This window comes from Heteronotia binoei, chromosome 6 (assembly GCF_032191835.1).
Source record: "Heteronotia binoei isolate CCM8104 ecotype False Entrance Well chromosome 6, APGP_CSIRO_Hbin_v1, whole genome shotgun sequence".
NCBI classification, from domain to species: domain Eukaryota; kingdom Metazoa; phylum Chordata; class Lepidosauria; order Squamata; family Gekkonidae; genus Heteronotia; species Heteronotia binoei.
In genome coordinates this window covers 5000996-5023740 of record NC_083228.1, presented here as the reverse complement: position 1 = coordinate 5023740, position 22745 = coordinate 5000996, and the positions used below count along the sequence as shown (strand labels likewise).

Sequence of the window (22745 nt, the reverse complement as noted above, 5' to 3'; positions counted from 1 at the left end):
CACAAAAGCTCCTTCCCAGCCACAAAGGTTGCCAGTTTTTACAATTAAGTGTGTTAGAACTTAAAACAGGCCCCTCCCATGGAGAGGGAAAGTTTTACATGAACACAGAAAGAAATCCCAATCGGCTTGTAATTCTACGCAGAAACTGGCGCATCACATAGTTCTCCAGCCGCTGGGGTTGGATCCTTTGCCAAGCAAACGAACTTCCATCAGTGGGGCAGGATTTCACTGCCTCACCTTCTCGCTATGGCCCAAAATGACCACAAAATGCTATTCCTGGGGGACAGAGAAGCAAGAGGCAGGAGGCAGAATCCTTCTGTGGGAGGACAAACCATTGACAACAAAGCTCTCTCCTCTCAGCAGAAATTTCCCTCCAGCTCCAAGCCACTGGTTTTGATTGTGCTTTTAAATAAATAGTTATAACAAAAAAAAAAAAAAGGACGGGGAGATTTCTATATACTGTTTTTCAAAGCAAACCCCAAGAATATGTTTGCTTTGCAATAAGCCTTCTTTCTTAAAATAGGGTGCAACTCTTAAATTTCCCTTCATCTACAATATTAAAAGGAAGACAAAAAATTAAAAAGGAAGGCCACACAGAATTTTTTTGACACTTTTGTATGAAACCCCAGGGAGGGAATGAATATAGTTTTATCACCAAGTGGCACTGGATGCAGACCTAGTAAGGCAGGCTAATGGATGTTTTAATTAAGTTTGGGGGATTCATCCCCAACCCCCCCAACCCTCCATTAATTAAAGTTAATTTGCGTCTTCACTGGCCTATCTGTTTGCAAGCTGACTCAGTGGCCCTGTAATCTCAGCGCCTGGCACATCATGCAGACGACCCGCTATACCCTAAGCAACGTTTTACTAGAGTATCAAGTTCTGTGAATCAGCTTTTGTTTAAAGAGTGGCCAGAGAAAGTAAGTGAACAGCAGGGCTTCATCCTGCCTCAATACTGCCTTATACTGAATCAGAGCATTGGTCCTCCAAGGTTAATACTGTCTACTCAGACTGGCAGTGGCTTTCCAGGGTCCCAGGCAGAGGCCTTTCACATCACATCACCTGCTGCCGTATCCTTTTAGCTGGCAATGCCAGGTCCAAACCCAGGACCTTATGCATGCCAAGAAGAAGTCCTGCTACAGAGCCGCAGCTCTTTCCCCACTCATGTTTTTTTTTCCCCCTCTGATGCCCTAGGTGCAAGACCTATGAAGGTGAGGCCACTGAAAAACTTGTAACAGTTGTGGTGCTCCATATCATAGCTGTCCCACCCAAGTTACTTTTTTCTGACAAAATCAGATAGAGATTCCCCATGCTGTCACCCCCACTGTGGGTGCTGACCTGGAGATTCTCTGTGCTGTGAGGTCAAATTCACATAGGTCTCATTTGGAGTACTGTGTACAATTCTGGTCACCGCACCTCAAAAAAGATATTATAGCATTGGGAAAAGTGCAGAAAAGGGCAACTAGAATGATTAAAGGGTTGGAACACTTTCCCTACGAAGAAAGGTTAAAACGCTTGGGGCTCTTTAGCTTGGAGAAAGGTCAACTGCGGGGTGACATGATAGAGGTTTACAAGATTACGCATGGGATGGAGAAGGTAGAGAAAGAAGTACTTTTCTCCCTTTCTCACAATACAAGAACTCGTGGGCATTCAATGAAATTGCTGAGCAGTCGGGTTAGAACGGATAAAAGGAAGTCCTTCTTCACCCAAAGGGTGATTAACATGTGGAATGCACTGCCACAGGAGGTGGCAGCAGCTACAAGCATAGACAGCTTCAAGAGGGGAATGGATAAGCATATGGAGCAGAGGTCCGGTCCATCAGTGGCTATTAGCCACAGCTTATTGTTGGAACTCTCTGTTTGGGGCAGTGATGCTCTGTATTCTTGTGCTTGGGGGGGGGCACAGTGGAAGGGCTTCTAGCCCCACTGGTGAACCTCCTGATGGCACTTGGGGTTTTTTGGCCTCTGTGTGACACAGAGTGTTGGACTGGATGGGCCATTGGCCTGATCCAACATGGCTTCTCTTATGTTCTTAGGCCTCTTCTTAATAACACTGGAAGCAGAAACAACATGGCTTTCAGTGGGCTCTGCATGTGCGTTTGTGTGTGGGGATAATGGCATAATGCATGAAGCATCTTTCAGTCACGGATGTAGGTGAAATAGTTTTTCCAGAGCTCCTTAAGGCAGGTTCTTGGAAGCCTCTGAATGGAACGCTGAAGCGTTCCTTTTGAGGTGGAGAACATGTATAATTTCCTTGAAGTGTGGAGAGGACTGTCCATCTCCTGCATGTGCACATGGGGGTTGTGGGGCAGTCAGATGGCTGGCCTCTTCTTACAGGAAGCGGCAAGGGCTCTCTGCTCCAGGAAAGTGAAGAGCCAAACTGGGCCACTGGGTATCTGACTGAAAACATGGACGGAGACGGCCTGTTTTGAGGGGTGAGAATAGCTTTAGCCCTGTTGACTCCATTTGTTCTGCTGACTATATACATATATTTTTTAAAACTGGCTACCGGGCTCATTAAAGGTAAGAATTTGGGCAGCCTCTTGCATAGCAAGTACATACAGGAAGGAGTAATTATGACTAGGGGACACTATTGGTCAACAGCACCCTGAAACACACTTACTCTGAAGTAGGCTCCTTTGATTTTGAAGTGGAACGTGTCTCTGAAATAAATGCGTTTAGTGGCTGCTGCCGTACAAAAAAGCTACATTTCCCAGTTGACCTCTCATGTCCTGTTCTACCATTCCATTTCCATGCAAACCACTCCCTCAAACACTCACCCACTTTTTCTTTTGAACCCTCATGTTCTACTAGTCTAAAAGCCCCACTTTAGTGGACTGGAAGCCTTAGAAAGGATGCAACCACGTGGAACTTTTATATCAACCTCAAAGTAAAAAATAACGGATACTCACCCCCCTGTTGCCTTCTACAAGTACAAAGTTGAGGGCATCGCTTTGAATGCCCACAGAACCTGTTTTGTTGATGCCTGCAGGAGCCATTAATATAATCTGTCTATAACCTCGATGCAATTATATCCCTCTCTAACCATAGTGATACTCTTTCTGGGCAGGATACTGGAACTGTGTAAACAATTGACAGGAACCACGAGTGGTTCCATCTTGAATGCTGATGGCCTCCATCCCCCATCTTCCTTCCCCACTCATTTCAACATGGCTTCCGCAACGTGCCATGCCAGACTTGTGGAAAAGAATGGAGGATCCTTCTGTAGCAAGAGCTGGGTGACACACACCCTACATCTGTTTCTTATACATATATATATATATATAAACACTGCATAGTCCTATAAATACAACTTGCATGTATACACATACACAGGAAAAGGGTTACATTCTATTAAAGGTAAGGCATATTATTAGTTTATTGATAGGCAATACTGGTGAGGTTTGGGGTTCTCATCTGCTGTTTTCTCTCCCTTCCCCTTCCTTTTGACTGTGTGCGCTACAAGAGGAGCCCAGAGGTGGCAGGCAGAGGTGATCCTAGCGGGTTCACTGCACACGGCGGCAGTAGTACCCCAACACTTTGCATTTCTCGCACAAATGCTGAGGGTGTTCTTTACTCTGATCAGAAACGTCCAGGCCGTCAGGTTTTTCCAGGGGTCTCTGTGTTGGGGGGAGAAAGAAGAGACATTTCTGTAAATAAAGGGAATCTACAACCATCTTTTACATTTTTATGAGAAATGGGCTCCCAGGCCTAGAGGGCTTTTTGCTGATAATGCTCCACCCCCCACAGTTCCTCAGTCGTATTTATTCATACAGTCCCTACACATTGCACAAAAGCTAAAACATGCTCCTGGCATTGCAGCTTATCTCTTGACCAGAGATCAGTTTCCTTGGAGAAAATGGTGCTTTGCAGGGTGGACTCAGGGTTTTTTCCCCAGCAGGAATGCACAGGAATGTCGAGGTGTAGCCTAATATGCAAATGAGTTCCTGCTGGGCTTTTTCTACAAAAAACCCTTTGGGAAACAATGGTAACATCAGGGGGTGTGGCCTAGTATACAAATGAGATCCTGCTGAGCATTTTCTATCAAAAAACAAAAAAGCCCGGGTAGATTCTCTGGCCTCATTCCCTGCTGAGACCCTTCCCCTCCCCAAACCTTGTTTTTCCCAGGCTCCACCTCCCAAATCTACAGGAATTTCCAAATCCAGAGTTGGTAAATATACAAACAAACAAACAAACAAAAAGCACAGGGTCTTTGCAACTTCCTTTGCTGCCTGAAATGCCCTTTGAAAAAAATGTTCCCAAGGGACAGGGACCCCCAGGAACAGAATATCGTGTTGGAGTGAGCAACTCAACATGCCTGGACATTGGAGGGGGGGGGTGCTACATCATTCCAAGGGTGTGCATAGGCTTCCCAATCCCCAGGTCCCACTGGGGGATCCCCCAGTTTTGCAGGCTCCTTCTCACCCCCAGTTAGCTAGCCGGAGGGGGGAAGCCCTTCCTCAACAGCCACCATGTGCCTTTCCACTTCGGAAGGCTAGAAGAAGCTTGGAAATTGCTTGCTTTTTAGAAAGTGTGTGTGCCCTTAAATCTGTAAGAGCCAGGCTAAATGGGGGAAGGCAAGCCAGCGGAACAACATGGCTGCTCCCAGTGAACTGCTGGAAAGGAAGGGAAACCAACACAACAGGCGAGGGGGGGGGGATGGTTTACATTCCTTTCAGAAGTTGTTTGCCCAGTAAAATAGAGGTAAAGAGTAAACTAGAACCTTTGGTTTCCCTGTGTTAGTCTGAAGAACTTGGCTGAATATTACATTCAACAACTCTGAGTAAATTGCCCCAGTAAGATCACAAAAGTGTGGGATTGCAAACTTTTTGTTTTGGCTGGTGTGTGTGTGTGTGAGAGAGGGGGGGGCATGCAGCTTGCTGGGGGATGAGGAAATGGAGACTATATTCAGGGGAACTACACTACTGTATTTTTATTTGTTTGTTTTAGGGAATGTGAAAGTCTCCTGGCTCCACCCCCAAAGTCCCCAGATATTTTCTGAGTTAGACTTGGCAACCCTAGGTATAGAAGTGTTATCTCCTTGAATAGAATGCCCTTCTTTGTCTTAACCTGGGAGCTTCCCTCTGACCCCTCCTCTCTCTGCCACTTTGTCTCCCTCACTTTATATGGCCTTCCATGGAGACACGTCTCTGCAGTCTCACCTGAAGACATAATGCCCTCTCACTCCCATACCCATGATGTCAGATTAGGTGGCCATTTGTGATAGCGAAAGTACTCTTAAGATTAGGCTTCTTCTTTCTTTCCTTTTTGTTTGCAACCTGAATGTGAACTGGATCTACTGGAATAAATGTAAGTTAACCCTCCTCCCCCTTTTTTTTCTTTTTCGCAACATACTCCTTATGAGATATATTGACTGCACTGAGTCTCATGCTTCTATGACTGGGCAAACTCTGATTGGGGGGGGGGGGGGCATTTCAGGCTAATGTGAAAGAGGGAAGGGAAGGGAACTTTGCTCCTTTCACTTCCGAAAACCCACTAGGACAGGGGTGGCCAAACTGTGGCTCAAGACCCACATGTGGCTCTTTCACACATATTGTGTGTCTCTTGAAGCCCCCACCACCCAATTGGCCAGCTTGGAGAAGGCATTTGTCTCTTTAATTCACTTCTCCAAGCCAAGGCAGCCAGCGGCTTGGAGAATGCATTTAAAGTTCCTTTTTTCCACCTCTCCTCTCCCTCCCCATCTTCCTTCCTTCCTTCCTTCCTTCCTTCCTTCCTCCCAGTTCTCAAACACATGACATTCATGTCTTGAGGCTCTCCAACATCTGATGCTTATTTCTATATGGCTCGAACATTAAGCAAGTTTGGCCACCCCCTGCTCTAGGAGATCTAAGCCCCTGACTCTTCCTCAAGACATCTGGATATAAGCCCAACTGAGCATTTACATTTAAATATATTTGCATATAACCAAAATCTTTCTATAGGTGTCCTTTTGACTGCCGCTGAGAGATATTTTGTTTATTTAATTATCAGTTACTTCTCATTTATAGAGAAGGGATGAGTCCAGTCTTGTCAGATCTCAGAAGCTAAGCAGGGAGACCATCAAAAACTTGGAAGGGAGACCATAAGAAAAAAGGCTGTGGAGAGGACAGCAATGGCTAAGCGCCTCCGTTCTCACTTGCCTGGACGGCCGATGGGTCACACTCACCTGGTTGCAGCATCTTTATAATGTTTTCTTTTGCTTTCTCTTTAACATACCAGAATCATTTAAAACTGGCTACCACCAATGAATCCTGCTGTGCCTTCAGTTGGCCAAACTGATCTATTTCTACACATCTAACCTGAATTAAGTCAAGATGAGCAGCTGTCTTTGTCTTCTGTAGCAGCAGAAAAGAGCCAGAGTCCAGGAGCTGTGCCAGGGTCGGAGCTTTCCTGAGTCACTGCTCACTTCTTCAGATATAGTGACTCACGAATGCTCATACCCCGGCACAAATTCTGATAGCTTTTAAGGTGCTGCTGGACTCTCAACGGAACCAAGTGAATCACAGTGTGATCCCAAGCACAGTTACTCCTGTCTAAGCCCACTGACTTCAATGCACTTGGAGGTGTGTAACTCTGCTTAGGAGTGCACTGGGAAGTATCCCAAACTGGAGTGGCTCTGAATGTTCATGTATCACTGTTTAAAGAAAATAATTTCTCTTCTTCAAAAGCACCGCTATATTTTTTACCACAGCAGCTCATTGCAAACTGCTGTGCAAGACTCCTGTTTCCTTTGGCTCTGACCTGTATGTCAGACGCCTTCAAAAAGTAAAACATTTAAAGTGTATCATTATAGCAACAATAACACATCTAACCTGAATGAATACAAGGTCAGTGGAAGGGGGGGGGGGAGGATAAGGACTGCATCAAAACCAGATTCCCCCCCCCCTCTTTATAACAAGTCTTTGTCTGATTTTCTAGTTATTTGTGCATGGTAATTGTTATGCAAATATTTCTATGTGTCTACTAATAAGCAAAACAGTGGGATATCCTCTTCCCTGTCCCAAGAAGCTTGCATAGGATGTAATTATTGAATGACAAGGAATTTACAGCAACAAAGGATCAAAAAACTGGATCTTGAACGGCTGTGGAGAAATACTTGTGTCAATTTATTCTAGAAACTGTGACAAGAATTATTATGGTTTACATAAATACATATGACTTGTGTGCCACACGTACCCTTCAAGCATCTTTTTAATTAACGCAGAGAACATATTAAATGTCTCCCTCCCAAGACCTTTAACAACCTAAACTGCTAGTCTAGATTTTTAGAATTCAACCTGCTGGAATGTATAAGCAAAATGAATTATACCCCATAAGTAACTTGGTACCTTCCAGAGCAGCCCTATGACACAAGAAACATATCAAAGATAAAAATAAAAAGCATAATATTCATAATAAAAACACAGGATTATGGATTGCATTAATGTCATTATGCGTTGTCATGGTGAACACCATGCTTTTCATTGGGTACTTGACATTCTATAAGAGGCAGGGGTCCCCAACTTTTTCAAGCCTGCGGGCACATTTTGATTTCTGACATGGCATAGTGGGCACAGATGCAAAATGGCTGCCATAACATAGTGGCCACAGGAGGCGGAGCTAGCCAGAAAATGGCTGCTGTAACTTTCCTTCAGTCACACAGTGAAGATCCTTCTGCTGTGGCAGCAGCGACTGCCAAAGCAATTTTTAAAAACAATCTGCATAGCCCATCAAATCTCCAGTGGCCCATCAAAAAGCCCCTGTTGGTGGGTGCCACGGTGCCCATTGGCAGCATGTTGGGGACCCCTACTCTCTAAGGCAAACAGTTGAATGGGTGCTCGTCTTCTTGTCACAAGACGGAAAGACCGAAGCAGACATTTGTTACGAAGCCTTACAGGAAAAAAGAAGTGGGTAAAAGAAGAGCCCCGTGGCGCAGAATGGTAAAGCTGCAGTACTGCGGTCTGAATTCTCTGTTCACGACCTGAGTTCGATCCCACCGGAAGCTGGGTTCAGGTAGCCGGCTCGAGGTTGACTCAGCCTTCCATCCTTCTGAGGTTGGTAAAATGAGTACCCAGCTTGCTGGGGGGAAAGTGTAGATGACTGGGGAAGGCAATGGCAAACCACTCCGTAAAAAGTCTGCCGTGAAAACGTCATGAAAGCAACGTCACCCCACAGTCGGAAACAACTGATGTTTGCACAGGGAACTAACTACCTTTACCTTTAAGGTGAGAGAAGGAGGGGAGGTTAAGCAGGATCAGCCCTCGATAGTGTTTGGATGGAGATCACCCAGGAATTCCAGAGTCATTACGCAGAGGCAGGCAACAGCAAACTACGCTGATTATCTCTTGCCTTAAAAACCCTGTGTGGTTGCTATAAGTTGGCTACAACTTGGCAGTACTTTCTACCACCATTTGCAAAAACCTTTGGATGGCCAGGCTAACCTGATCTTGCCAGATCTCAGAAGCTAAGCAGGATCAGCCATGGTTAGTACTTGGATGGGAAACACACTAAGAAATCACAGAATCACAGAGCTGGAAGGGACCTCCAAGATCATCTAATCCGGTGACTCCCAACCTCACTGGCGCCAGGGATTGGATTCATGGAAGACAATTTTTCCACGGACCAATGGGGGAGGGGCGGCGCTGGGGGTTTTGCTGCTCCAGGCTGCCCCACTGCCTCCGCCCCGTCCCTGCTCCCCGTGGGGTTTTTTAAATGGGGGGTGAGACTGGGGCTGCTTTTGCCACCTCCCCACTAGGTGGCCAGGTGGCAGAAGAGACCAACCTGCCTCCCCTTCCCATTTAAAGACCCCTGCTAATCAGCTGATTGGTGGGGCTCTATAAAGGAGGGGTAGGCAAACGTTGCAGCAGCACTGCCCCTTCCACCCACCCGGGACCCAAGTGGACAAAAGAGGCGGTGCAGCCTCAGAGTGAGGCCAGGCTGTCTCTTTCGTTCGCCCGGATCCTGGGCGAGGAAAGGGGCGGTGAAGTGCCTCTCTGTGGTCTGGTTGCTAATAGGCAGCGCATCAGTACTGGCCCATGGTCCAGGGACCCCTGATCTAATCCAACCTCCTGCATCATTCAGGAAACTTCCGAATACCTCTCTCCTAAGTTCACATCTCCCTCCTAAATGCTGCTAAGTTCACAGAATCAGGATTGCTTTTAGATGCCATCTAGCCTGTGTTTCAAAACCTCCAAGGAAGGAGAGCCCACCACCTCCTGAGGAAGCCTGATTCACTGAGGAACTGCTCTGTCAGGAAGTTCTTCCTAATATTTAGTCAAAAACTCCTTTGGTTTAATTTCAACCCACTGCTTCTGGTCCTACCTTTTGGGGTCACAGAAAACAATTCTGCACCATCCCCTATATGACAGCCCCTCAAGTACTTGAAGATGGTGGCCATATCACCTCTCAGTCGTCTCCTCTCCAGGCTAAACATCCCCAGCTCCTTCAGCCTTTCCTCACCATCTTCACCAGGGATGCTATGCAAAGGCAGGCATTGGCAAACCTTCTCTTTTCATGTGCCCTGACCTGGACAGTCCAGAGTAGACCAATCTTGTCAGATCTCAGAAGCTAAGCAGGGCTGGCTCTGGTTACTACTGGAATGGGAGACCACCAAGGAAGTCCAGGATTACTATGCAGCGGCAGGCAATGGCAAATCATATGACACGTGGCATTCTACAGAAGACACAACAGGAATTATCTTGAGTCATAAACATCAGCCTGCCAGATTGCCAGGCCAGCTAAGCAGTAAATAATAGAAAATAGCAGAGGCCTTGAGCAATGGTTACAGAGAAAATAGAGGCGCTTGACAGTGGGTCTTTCAAAAATGCATAGCTACCCATCGAGTTAGCGTAAGACTAGGCTTCCCAACCCTCCCGCCCTGGCGGGGGACCCCAGGATTTCCACCCTCTTCCCCCGCTCCCCAAAAAAACGGAAGCGGGGGGAGGGGGGAAACGGCGCCGGGGAGCATGGCGAGCCGCCTGATCCTGGAGCGGGCGAGGCCGCCGCGCCGCTGCCACCCCCTCCCCGCCCACCGCAGCTGCTCCTCCGAGATGGGCCCAGGCTGAGCCCATCTCGGAGGAGCAGCCAAGAGCAGCGCAGGCAAAACCAGAGAAGGGGAGGGTGAGGCAGGCCAGGAGCATGGCGAGCCGCGAATCCGGGCCCTTCTAGGGCCCGGACTCGTGGCTCGCCACGCCCCCAGTCCGCCTCCACCCCCCCTCCAATTTCACCCCAGAGGCAGAGCGGAGTGGGCAATGCTGCCGTGCCGCTGCTGCCTCTTCTCCGCTCGCCGTGGCTGCTCCTCCAAGATCGGCTCAGGCTGAGCCCATCTCGGAGGAGCAGCCACGGCGAGCAGAGAAGAGGCGGCAGCTGCGCAGCGGCATCGCCCGCTCTGAGACGGGGCGGCTCGCCGTCCCCCCCCTCTTCCCTAGCTCCACCCCAGTGTCTCCTGGCTCCACCCCCAAAGTCTCCTGGCTCCACTCCCAAAGTCCCCAGATATTTCTGGGGTTGGACTTGGCAACCCTACGTAAGACACTGACTGTTTATTTCTGGGAAGATCACAGTGAAGCTAATTTGAGAAACAGCATCTCAAGGACGCAGAAGACCTACAAAGTGGGCGATAATAGGAGAACATTGTGTTGATGCTCAGATAACAGCACTCCAGTTTCGAAGGAAAAGTGTAGAAAGACACCTGTGTAGAGGCAGCCTCCATTGTGTAGACGAGTGTGGTTAAAATGGGAAGAGGAAGCGGATGAGTGGCAATTACAATATGAATGTACATCTTTGGCCAATATAGATTTCATATTCATGTTACACATCAGTTTAAGCAAAATGTCATTTCAAGCATGAGAAGTGAAAATACCCAAGAGACACAGCAATCTGGCTCCAACCCTCAATTCACCTGTGGACTCTCCTTGATTGCTCATGACAAATCAGGTAATGGTACAGGGAAATATTTAAAAAACTTTTGACACCTTTACTGATGGCCACAAGTGTAGACAGCTTTAAGAGGGGTTAGATTAATGAAAGATGGCGTTATCAGTGGCTATGAACCATGGTGGTTAAAGCGGCACTAAAATTCTGAGTCCCAGAGCCAGGAGGCAACATCAGGGGAAGGTTTTGGCCTCTCTGCCCTGCTGTTGGCCCTCCAGAGGAACTAACTGGCCACTGTGTGAAACAGATTATTGGACTAGATGGATTACTGGTTTGATCCAGCAGGGCTCTTGTGTTCTTAACATAGGACAAGCATCTCGCTGAGCAAGAGAACTGCCTTGCAGCTGCCCCATCTTGAATTTTGTGAAAAAAATTATTTGCACAGGGAATTACTTTGATTGCAAGGGGAAAAGAAATGCTCCACATCCCCCCTCCTCCTTAAAGAAAAATGGTATCCAGCAAAGCATTTCAGCTACCAGCTGGCTCAGCCTCAGTTCTGCAGCTGTCATAACTAAGGCTGATTCTGCAGTCACCTTGGTCTGGTGCTTCTGTTTACGTGTGGAGCAAGCTGGCGATTTCACACCAGTTGCTCCACCCCGCCATTTTGCGCAGGGCAAACCCGCGATTTGCCACACCACAATGTAAACCTGGAAAAACAGGTTTACATTGTGACATAGCACTTCACAGGTTTGCCCTGTGCAAAATGGTGGCACGGATCAACTGGTGCAAAATCACCAGCTTGCTCTGCACAAAAATGGAAGCCTGCCCCGAACCAAGGTGAGTGCGGAATCAGTCAGAGAAAGCCAGGAAAAATGACTTAACCAGATGCCAACCAGGAAGCAGCCACAGGCACCGATGGTCTGTTAGAAAGTGGGAGCAAAGAAGTGAGCATTCAGGGGCTGGCATCTGGGTGGTGAGGCTGTCAAGAATGCCAGGGAAATGGATATGCATGCCAGTTGGATTGTAGGCCTTGGGGTGACGTCAGGAGAAAAAGGGCCACAAACAGCAAGCTGGAACAACCTTCTGCAAAGGGGTTGCCTTTTTTCTGTGAAGAGGACCTCAAGGCCTTTTGGAAAAATAAATCATAAAACTGAGCACAGTAGGAAGCCAGGTCAGCTCAGGAACGGATTTTGTTGATTTGCAGAATCACAGCTGCATTTCTATTCACGCTTGCATGGTAGGAAGAACACTTGGGATCAGTAGAGTTTACACAAGAGTAAGCATGCAGAGCATCCAGCAGTAAATATATTGGCACATGAAATAAGTTGCATATCTATGTCTGCATTTAGTTGCCAAATATCAGCACACAGTACTGTTCCTGCCTCGACCTGTCTTGCAGGATGGACTGGGGCTGGGGGAGAGGAAAAGTCACAATGAACTTTTTGAACTTGGTCATTTGGCTCCTGCCAGTGAGATATGTTCACTTTTTGAACTTGGTCATTTGACTCCTGCCAGTGAGATATGGAATTTCATCACCACCACAGTTTTTTTAAAGTTTGCAATTATGAAAGTTAAGAGTTGAAGGGTAACAAGGTCAGAAAGGGCCATCCTCCACTAGGTGACTGCTTCCTGGCACCCTCTTGAAGGACATCTCATTGCTGGCACTTAGCACTCTTCAGTCGTAAGTCACTACCATTCTGGTGATCCTGCCTCATGTCCCAGGAGAGACACTCTGGCTGATAACAGACAGGCATTTTCGGGCAGTTGGGAGGTGTCCCAATCTGGGACGGCTCAAAAAAAGCAGTCTTGAAGCCTCCACGTGCTCTCCTGCAAGCCATCCCCATCCCATCCATAGGGCGACATAGGTATGTTCAGATGGCTGTTGTGCACCATTCCTGTCCCCATACATTTTCAGTAGACACGTGCATGCACTCATGTGCACTGAACAGTTTTAATTTTAAAAAAACCACATGCAACTTGGGGCAGCTTGGTGGTTTCACACCACCAAGGCACCTCAACTTGCGCCCTTCTGCTTCCAAAGAGGCGACTGGTGTGTGGCTCAAAAATTTACTACCACTTTGGAAGTGGTAGCTTTTTCAGTCTCACTGCAGAGGCTGGAGGATGGGATGAGGACGGGCAGCAAATGTTTGCGTGTGGAGAGATTTTTTAGGTCAATTTTAGAGGTGTCTCTGAATCAGCCCAAAGTGCCAGTCTGTTAGCAGCCTCTGTGTCTCTTGATACATAAGGTTTCCTGAGCTTTGTACATCTCCTGGTCACATGTTTCTATCACTGAATCCATAATAAAGTTGATTCAGTGCAGCAAGGAAGATTTATATGTGCAACTATTAGGGATGCTTTCTACAATGTTTTTCCTGTTATTGGTGAATGAATGCAACTCATGGGGATTGGACTGAGGTGAAGACAGGCGTTTACATTTCCACCCCCCCCCCTTAAATACCTACAAATATCATAACTCCAATTGCATTTGCAATCACTAGACTCTCAGCACCTTGATTGCATTTGGCTTACTTCCCAGGGTGAAGCCAAGAAGAGTCTCAAGACTGATCTGGTGGTATTAGGAAGGAATCCGCCAGGAAAGTCATTAATATAGTCCTCTGTGTTTCATTTTACAAAACTGAGCCTATATAACAATTGTAGTGCTGATGATTTTGTTCCAGTGATATCTAGAGATAAAAAATGTTGCATTGTGCACTGACCAGGATAGCCCAGGCAAGCCCAATCTTGTCAGATCTCGGAAGCCAGCAGGGTCAACGTTAGCAAATATTTGGATGGGAGACCTTGAAATACCAGCAGTTGGGAAATGGGGGCAGGTTTTATTCAGTCACCTCTCTGAATATCCTCCAGGTCAGTCACCAGAGGTTGTCTCTCTCTCTCTCTCTCTCTCTCTCTCACACACACACACACACACACACACACACACACAAATATTGTATTGTGGCAGGGTTGAGGGGGACTATATTTTGGGGCTACACCGAATAGCTCAATGACAATATTCAGTCACTATAGTGATAGAATGTTGAAAAACAATTGCTGTGCATTATGGTTACCTATTCTAAATGTTTCCTCTGCCTCTTAAGCTACCCTAAGGATTGCTTTTTGTACTGAGAGCAGCACTGAATTCCAAAAAATGAATATTCTTTCTCAGGAGCACAGCTGGAAAGAAAACCATCAACGTTAATTTGTAAAAGGATGGCTATCTGACAGTAGGAAATACTGGCTAGAGGAAGGGGGTGGGAGGGTTAGGCTAAAAAGTGGGTGGTGCCAAATGAATGGGTGGTTATTAGTACAAGATCACATGGCTCACATTACGAGGATGAAGTCAGCTAACACAGCAACACGTATGCCTGTGGGATCATCCCAGACTCCAAAGAAGTATATAAATGTTAATCATATATACTACTTCATAGATGATGATTTTTCCATAGTAAAGGGGTTGTTTTGTGGTGTTTCAGTTCCCACCTCTTTTTATAGTTCTCTAAAAAGACATTGGGGTCTAAGTGAAAGTAAATGGGGGGCAGAACTGAATGCCCTCATCAGTGATTTGAGTTTAAATGTCTCCAACACAGGGAGAGCTCTTTTAAGCAATACAAAAGCATATTAACGTAGAATTTAAGAAAAGGAGGTATCAGGTATTCGTGTTTAAAAAACTATTTGTACACTTTAAATTTATAAATACCCAGAGGACCCCCTGCTCCCTAATGAACTTGTCTGAACATTATGGCCATCTTCAGGGACTCAGCTTTGGATGCTCCTGCCTCCTGAGATTAGGTGGGCGGCCTTTTTGGTCAGGGCACCAAAACCCTGGAACTCTCTTCCCAGAAAGACTCAACTGTCCTCCCCTGGTGCAATCTTTCATCAGGAGGTGAAGAATTTTTTGTTTCATCTGGCACTCCCTCAGTTGACCCACTTGAACGTGCCATTTACCTTGGTTTTTATGATGTATTTTAGTTGGTTTAAATGGTTTTTAAGACGTTTGATTGTGTTGTTTTTAATCTGCTAGCTGCCTTGGTAGCCCTGAAAGGCAGGGTATAAGAATACTTGGAACCAGGGCTTTTATGATAGAAAAAGCCCATCACGAACTCATTTGCATATCAGGCCACACCCACTGACATCACCATTGTTTCACGTAGGGCTTTTTGTTGGAAAAGCCCAGCAGGAAGTCATTTGCATATTAGACCATGTGAGGAAAAGCCCCCTACTTTTCATACATATGGACATCATGATCACCAGTATGGTTGCCAGGGTGCCTGGAGTATGACTCTCACACATCTGCTCTAAGAAGTGGACTTTGCTTACAGTTTCTAAGGTTTATGTGGATACTATAAGCCTCAGCTTTGCAGCAGCATTCTACATCTCTGAAGGGTGTTAGCCAGAACTACAGACATGCTCCAGCTGCTCCTTGTGTGCCCAGTCTTGGCCGCTGCAGTGGAAGAAGCCAGGCCACCATGTTTCCAGCCTGTCTCCATGAACCAAAGGCTTAACACCACCAGAATCCATCTTGCTTTCCCGATCCAAGCATACCCTGCCAGGCTGGACTCATTCCTTCTTAGTGGGAAAGTCACACGTACACACCCTGAGCCTGCAAGCAACCCATTTGCCCCATGAATGGATTAATAGCTCAACTGTTAGTCCTGATTGTCTGGAAATACCCTAGACAATGGATCCTGCCAGGAAGAAGATAAGGAAGAGGAAAACCATCTCCTGTCTCAACCAAGTCTTTTGTCTAACCCGGGTGATACCTAGGCCAGTATTTGATTCCCTATTGTCACCTTCCCAGATAATCCCATTTAACCTTAAGTATCCAGCCATTCCCATTTCTCACCCCAGTCTAATACCTTGGAGCCGCCCCAGGCAGCATTGCAGCTTGGAAATTTCCAGGTTCACCGGACTAAGGTGAAGTTCATTGGCCCAAACTGGCATCCAATTAGGTGTCAGCAAGGGACTCACCATTGGCTCTGCGAATGTTCAGCCCTCCTTGGTCATCATAGAGCCTCTCCCTGCTCCTCCCCAAGACCTCCCAGCCCTTGAGGGTCTAAGAGAGCCTATTTAACCTCTGACCCAACTCCACTCATGTGTGCATCTAACAGTATCCCAGTTCCGCTGTCTAGATCCATCCCCAATTCTGGCCACAGTTTTGGGTCCATTTCCCCTGTCCTCTTAAGTCGCCATTGGAACCTTCCTGGAAGACTACGATGGTAAATATCGCCCTGTTTGTTTATCCATATATGTTCCCCTATCGATCTATCTATATTTCCTAGACCTGTGTGAATGTGTGATTGTTTTGTATTTTGTCTTGTGTGAAAGAACTATTATTCCAAATAAATTACAATTGATTTTATTAAATTAGAGTCCTTTTATTGAGCATTTACTATCTGGATGGTTGAGCCTGGTATACATTTGGTAAAAAGATTCCTATTAAGCCGGGTGTCCACCTAACTAATTCCCCAACCTCGTTTTGAGGGCATTTGGCTTAACAACCACACCCACTGACAATCGTGTTGATGGCAGCAGGAAAAGTGGAAAACCCAACATGAGATGGATTGACTCAATCAAGCAAGCCACAGCCCTCAGTTTGCCAGATCTGAGCAAGACTATTATTGACAGGACATTTTGGAGGTTGTTAATTCCTAGAGTTGCCAGGGGGAACTGGCGAGGGAAGAGGGGATTTATCAGGAGCAGCAGGGAGGCCCATCCAACATCTAGCAATATTTCTACAGCACCCGCCCATGTGATCCAGAAGAGAAATAATCACTCCCGGGACATCGGGCTGAAACTCTATGGTAAAACTCTGTGGTTGGGCAAAAACTCTATGGTAAATTTGGTTTCAACCATAGAATTATTGCCCAAACGCCACAGTGTTGCCTTGGATGTTATGGTGTCACTTCTGGGTCACATGGGCAGTGATGTAAACACGCCACTGCACATTGGCTGGATCTCCATCTTTTGGGGGTAAGTCCCCCCCTCTGCTGGACCTGGCAGCGGCCTCCACCTGGGGGTCTGGCAACCCTAATTGCATATAACACAGAGGGCGTTTTCGCACTGACCTTAATCGGCAGCGACGCCCCTCTTCACCGCGCAGGATCTGCACGGATTTCGCACCAATTGCTGCGGAGCACCCGGAAGAGCCGCAAAGTCCCGCGGCTTTTGCGGCGCAAATGGAAACTGGTTTTTGGCGGTTTCCATTTGCGCCGCAAAAGCCGCAGGACTTTGCGGCTCTTCCGGGTGCTCCGCAGCAATTGGTGCGATATCCGCGCAGATCCTGCACGGTGAAGAGGGACGTCGCTGCCGATTAAGGTCAGTGCGAAAACGCCCAAACAGTTTGCATTGGTCTCATGCACAGTTAGCAGTAGTCTTTCACCTTGATCCATCACAGCCTGGGTATTCTGTCAGATATCAGCTCAGGTTTCCACTTCCTCCTCTTTACACATTTAACCATTCAAAGTTCCTGCTACAACAGCCCTACCTGCTTGTGAGGATAGACGTTAATGTGGCACTTGATACACTCTTGTCCCATGTTGGCCCAAGAATTCCCGCTCATCCATTTTCTCTTGCATTTGGGACATTTGTATTCACCAAAGCAGCGTTTCTTCCCCTGGTATGGTGTCAGGCCTTCCCCCTTTGGACGGGCCTAAAATATGAAAGAGAAGAAAAACACACACATCTGTTAGGATAAGACAATCTATAATCCAGGATTTTTAATAGCGATTTCTGATTTTAATTTTATTTAATTCATTTGTATTTTGCCATTCTCCCCAAGCAGCTTCCAGCATTCTCCTTTCCTATGTGTTATCCCCACAACAACCCTGTGAAGTAGGTTAGGTTGAGAGTGTGTGATTGGTTCAATGGCACCCAGCAAACTTCCATGGCATGAATGGGGATTCGAGCCCGATACTAGTCTGACACTCTTAAGCACTACACCACACTAGTGTGAGATGATGGGGATCACCAGTTAAAGGAGAGGAAAAGATCAAAAAATCCTACTAAGCATTTATTTCATTTTATTTAGATATCTATACCCCCTCTTTCTCCCCAAAGCAGTTTACAAGCTTCTCCTTTCCTCCATTTGATCCTCACAAGACCATTTGGAAGGCAGCTTGGGTGGCCCAAGGTCACCCAGTAAGCTTAAATGGCAGAACTGGACATTCCAACAAAGGTCTCCAAAATCGTAGTCTGACACTCGGACCTTACTCCTGGTGCGATTTTTTGGGATTTACTCTCCACACCACAGCCATTTTTGAGCACATTTTAGGAGACTGAGCAGATGGGAAGCCAGGAGAATGTCATGGGTACTGGAGACCCTGCAGAAGAAGCTGAGCCTGCAGAAGAAACTGTGCCCCTGCCACCTGCACCAGTGCCCCTGCCTCCTGCTGGAGAAGATCCAAGCCCCCCTGCCTCGCCCTCTGAGGTGGCTTGTGTGCGTGACCGCCTTCGTCAGGACCTCAGGGATCGGAGGAGGGCGGCACGCTCACGAGCAAGACGCTCCCTGAGTGCTGAGTTTTGAAAGGATTCTGGCCCTTCTAGGAGTGAGGATGCTTGAGTCTCAGCAGGATCCTGGCTGCCTCTCTTAGCCAGCAATTAGCCCAAATGGGCAACATACAGCAGAGGGCTATATAGCTGTGGGCTTTGGGAGGAGGCTTTGTGGAAGCAACTAGTCACCTACCTGACGTTCTAGCAGCCACTTTGGCTTTTGACTTTGGCTTCTGGACCCCCTGACTTTGGCTTTGACTTCTGGACCCCCTGACTTTGGCTTCTGAACCTCTGACCTGTGATACCTGGACTGTGATTCGGTTTTGGTGCCTTGGACCCCCTTTGCTCACCAGCTACAGACCTTGGACTGCCCCTGGACTTTGCCTGACCTGGCCTCAGCCCATGACAGAGAGCGCCTTCTCAGTCACGGAACTAAAACTCTGGAACTCCCCCCCCCCCTTGAGATTTGCCTGTCCCCAGTGGGTGAACACTTTTTTGTTTTGGTTGGCATTCCCATAGTGACCCCTCCACACTCCGCTATGTTTTAATCATTGTTTTTAGGTATAATATGCCTTGGCTCTAATTGTTTCAATGAAGTGTTTAATGGTTTTTGAGATGTGTTTTTATCACATATGTTTTTAATCTGTTAGCTGCCTCGGTGTCCCTGATGAGAAGGCAGAGAGGGAAGATGGGGTATCAGGAAGAGAGAGTTCCCTCACAGTTCCTCAGGGGTTACCCACATGGTCACCCACTTACAATAGTGGGTAAACTATTAGAACCCAAAAACAAAAAGAAGAAAATATCAGTAGGATCTGGACATGAACCCAGTCAGATCAGAACATGAAGTTTTGTACCATTATATCAAACACATTTTTATCCCTCTCTTCCTCCAAGAAGTACGCAGCAGCACACACGGTTCTCCAGAATGTCACCAGATCAGCATCTTCCCACCTTTATCAGATCCGGCAACTGGTTCCTGACCTCTCTCCCACAATGAGAATGCCATGGTCACCTCTAGGCTGGACTACTGCTATTCATTTTATGCAGGGAAAACTTGAGACTGATCAGGAAACTTCAGATGGTCCAGAATGAGCATGTCCTCAAAGGTGCACACCATTAAGAGCCCTCAGATAACCTGTGTTCCGCCAGCTGCTCTGGCTCCCAGTTGAATACTGAATCAAGTTCAAGGTGTGCATTTTAAAAGCCTCCTCCACCCCCAATCTTAAAAAATTTCAGTATGTCTCAGTTAGCAACAGCCCACCCCTCACCAGGGTTGCCAGGTCTGTGTTGAAAATTCCTGGAGACTTTGGGGGTGGATCCAGGAGAGGGGAGGGGAGGGGCTTCAGCAGGGTACAATGCTATAGAGCCCGCCCTTCAAAGCAGCCATTTTCTCCAGGGGAGCTGATCTCTGCCAGCTGGAGATGAATTGTAAAAGCAAGAGTTCTCCAGGCCCCACCTGGGGGCTGGCAACCCTACCCCCCACGGAGTTCTATGGGACCAAATACACAAATTTGAGGGAAAAGGCGGAGCTGCTTCCCCCTCCCATAAGAAGCCAAGTCCATTCATAATGGGTTTATTAGCTTATATTCCAAGTATGTTCCTCAGCCTCCTTCCATATAGTAAATGGCTGCCAACCCCTCCGGTTGGAGAAGGCAAAGTGCTACATTTGGGAAGAATGAGCCTTGCAAAGATAAAATGGAGGAGAGAAGAGCTACACTGGTAGGGATGAAAGTGATTTGCTTATGAAAATTATAGAATCATAGAGTTGGAAGGGACCTCTAGGGTCATCGAGTCCAACCCCCTGCACAATGCAGGAAACTCACAAACACCTCCCCCTAAATTCACAGGATCTTCATCGCTGTCAGATGGCCATCTAGCCTCTGTTTAAAAACCTCCAAGGAAGGAAAGCCCACCACCTCCTGAGGAAGCCTGTTGCACTGAGGAATCACTCTAACGGTCAGGAAGTTCTTCCTAATGTTGAGCCGGAAACTCTTTTGATTTAATTTCAACCCATTGGATCTGGTCCTACCTTCTGGGGCCACAGAAAACAATTCCACACCATCCTCTAAATGACAGCCCTTCAAGTACTTGAAGATGGTGATCATATCTCCTCTCAGCTGCCTCCTCTCCAGGCTAAACATCCCCAGCTCCTTCAACCTTTCCTCATAGGACTTGGTCTCCAGACCCCTCACCATCTTTGTCGCCCTCCTCTGGACCCGTTCCAGCTTGTCTATATCCTTCTTAAAATGCGGTGCCCCAAACTGAACACAATACTCCAGGTGAGGTCTTACCAGAGCAGAGTAAAGCAATACCATCACATCACGTTATCTGGACACTATACTTCTGTTGATACAGCCCAAATTGCATTTGCCTTTTTAGCCATCACATCACACTGTTGACTCATTTTCAGCGTATGATCCACTAAGACCCCTAGATCCTTTTCGCACATACTACTGCTAAGACAAGTCTCGCTCATCCTATAACCATACATTGGATTTTTCCTACCTAAATGCAGAACTTTACATTTATCCCTGTAAAAATTCATTTTATTGGCGTTAGCCCAGTTTTCCAGCCTGTCAAGGTCATCCTATATCCTGTTTTTGTCTTCTTCTGTGTTTGCGACCCCTCCCAATTTCGTATCATTTGCAAATTTAATGAAATTCCTTCATCCAAATCATTGATAAAGATGTTGAACAAAACAGGTCCCAGGACAGATCCTTGAGGCACTCCACTTGTCACTCCTCTCCAAGAGGATGAGAGTTACAAGAGGATTCAAAAGTACTCTTTGGGTGCAATCTGTCAACCAGTTACAGATCCACCGAACGGTAACAGGATCCAAACCACATTTTACCAACTTCTCAACAAGGATAGTATGTGGAACCTTATCAAAAGCCTTACTGAAATCAAGATAAATGATGTTTACAGCATTCCCCTGATATAGCAAGGTAGTTACTTTCTCAAAAAAAGAGATCAGGTTAGTCTGATATGACTTGTTCTTGAGAAACCCATGCTAGCTCTTAGTAATCACATCCATTCTTTCTAATTGTTCCAGGACCGACTGTTTGATGATTTGTTTTAAAACTTTTCCAGGTATAGACGTCAAGCTGAGGGGTCAGTAGTTACCTGGATCCTCTTTTTTCCCCTTCTTGAAGATGGGGACAACATTCGCCCGCCTCCAATCTTCTCCTGTTCTCCAAGAATTCTCAAAAATAATAGCCAGAGGCTCAGAAATTACATCTGCAAGCTCTTTTAGAACCCTTGGATGCAATTCATCTGGCCCTGAGGACTTAGTTTCATTTAAAGAAACTAGGTGTTTATGTACTACTGCTATGCTGATCCTAGGTTGGAACTTCATACCCTCCTTATATGTTCTGTTTTTGCCATATTGAGCACCGTTTCCCTCAGAAGAGGAGGAAAAGCCTTACTGAAATCAAGATAAATGATGTCTACAGCATTCCCCTGATCTAGCAAGGTAGTCACTTTCTTGAAAAAAGAGATCAGATTAGTCTGACATGACTTGTTCTTGAGAAAACCATGCTGGCTCTTAGTAATCACATCCATTCTTTCTAAATGTTCCAGGACCGACTGTTTGATGATTTGTTCTAAAACTTTTCCAGGTATAGATGTCAAGCTGATGAGTCGGTAGTTACCCAAATCGTCTTTTTTCCCCTTCTTGAAGATGGGGACAACATTCGCCCACCTCCAATTTTCTGGCACCTCTCCTGTTCTCCAAGAATTCTCAAAAATAATAGCCAGAGGCTCAGAAATTACACCCGCAAGCTCTTTTAGAACCTTTGGATGCAATTCATCTGGCCCGGAGGACTTTGTTTCATTTAAAGAAACTAGATGTTTATGTACTACCCCTATGCTGATCCTAGGTTGGAACTTCATACCCTCCTTATATGTTCTGTTTTTGCCATGTTGAGCACTATTTCCCTCAGAAGAGAAGACTGAGGAAAAGTAGGAATTGAGCAGTTCCGCCCTCTCTTCATTACCTGTTACATTTTCACTTTCTTTCCCTCACAATGGGCCTACCATGTCCTTGCTCTTTTTCTTACTCTGAACATAAGAAAAGAACCCTTTTTTTTGTTGTTTTTAGCCTCTTTGGCCAGCCTAAGCTCATACTGAGCTTTAGCTTTTCTGACTTTTTCTCTACAAGCACTGGTGATTTGTATATATTCATCCTTGGTTATAAGGCCCTCCTTCCAGTTCCTAAAGGAGTCTTTTTTATTTCTCAAGTCTTTAGAGAGCTGTTTATGGAGCCACTTTGGCTTCTTTAGGCGTTTTCCATTTTTTCTTCTCATAGGAATCATCTGTGATTGCGCTTTCAGTATTTCGCTTTTAAGAAACTCCCACCCCTCCTGAACCCCCTTCCTCCTAAGTATTTCTGATCATGGGATTTTACCCAGC

The 22745-nt window shown here is 46.5% G+C and overlaps 1 protein-coding gene across 1 annotated transcript in view; it reads right to left on the bottom strand.

Annotated features, from left to right (window-relative positions):
• Nucleotides 1-3360: 3360 nt before the first annotated feature.
• Nucleotides 3361-22745, bottom strand: part of ZCCHC24 (zinc finger CCHC-type containing 24) — a 199158-nt gene continuing 179773 nt past the window's right edge. Inside the window, exons 3-4 of the mRNA XM_060240781.1 lie at nt 17332-17496; nt 3361-3619 (exon numbers count right to left, since the gene is read on the bottom strand). Coding sequence (XP_060096764.1) covers nt 3506-3619; nt 17332-17496 — 279 coding nt within the window. The 3' untranslated portion in view covers nt 3361-3505. The remainder of the gene's footprint in view (nt 3620-17331; nt 17497-22745) is intronic.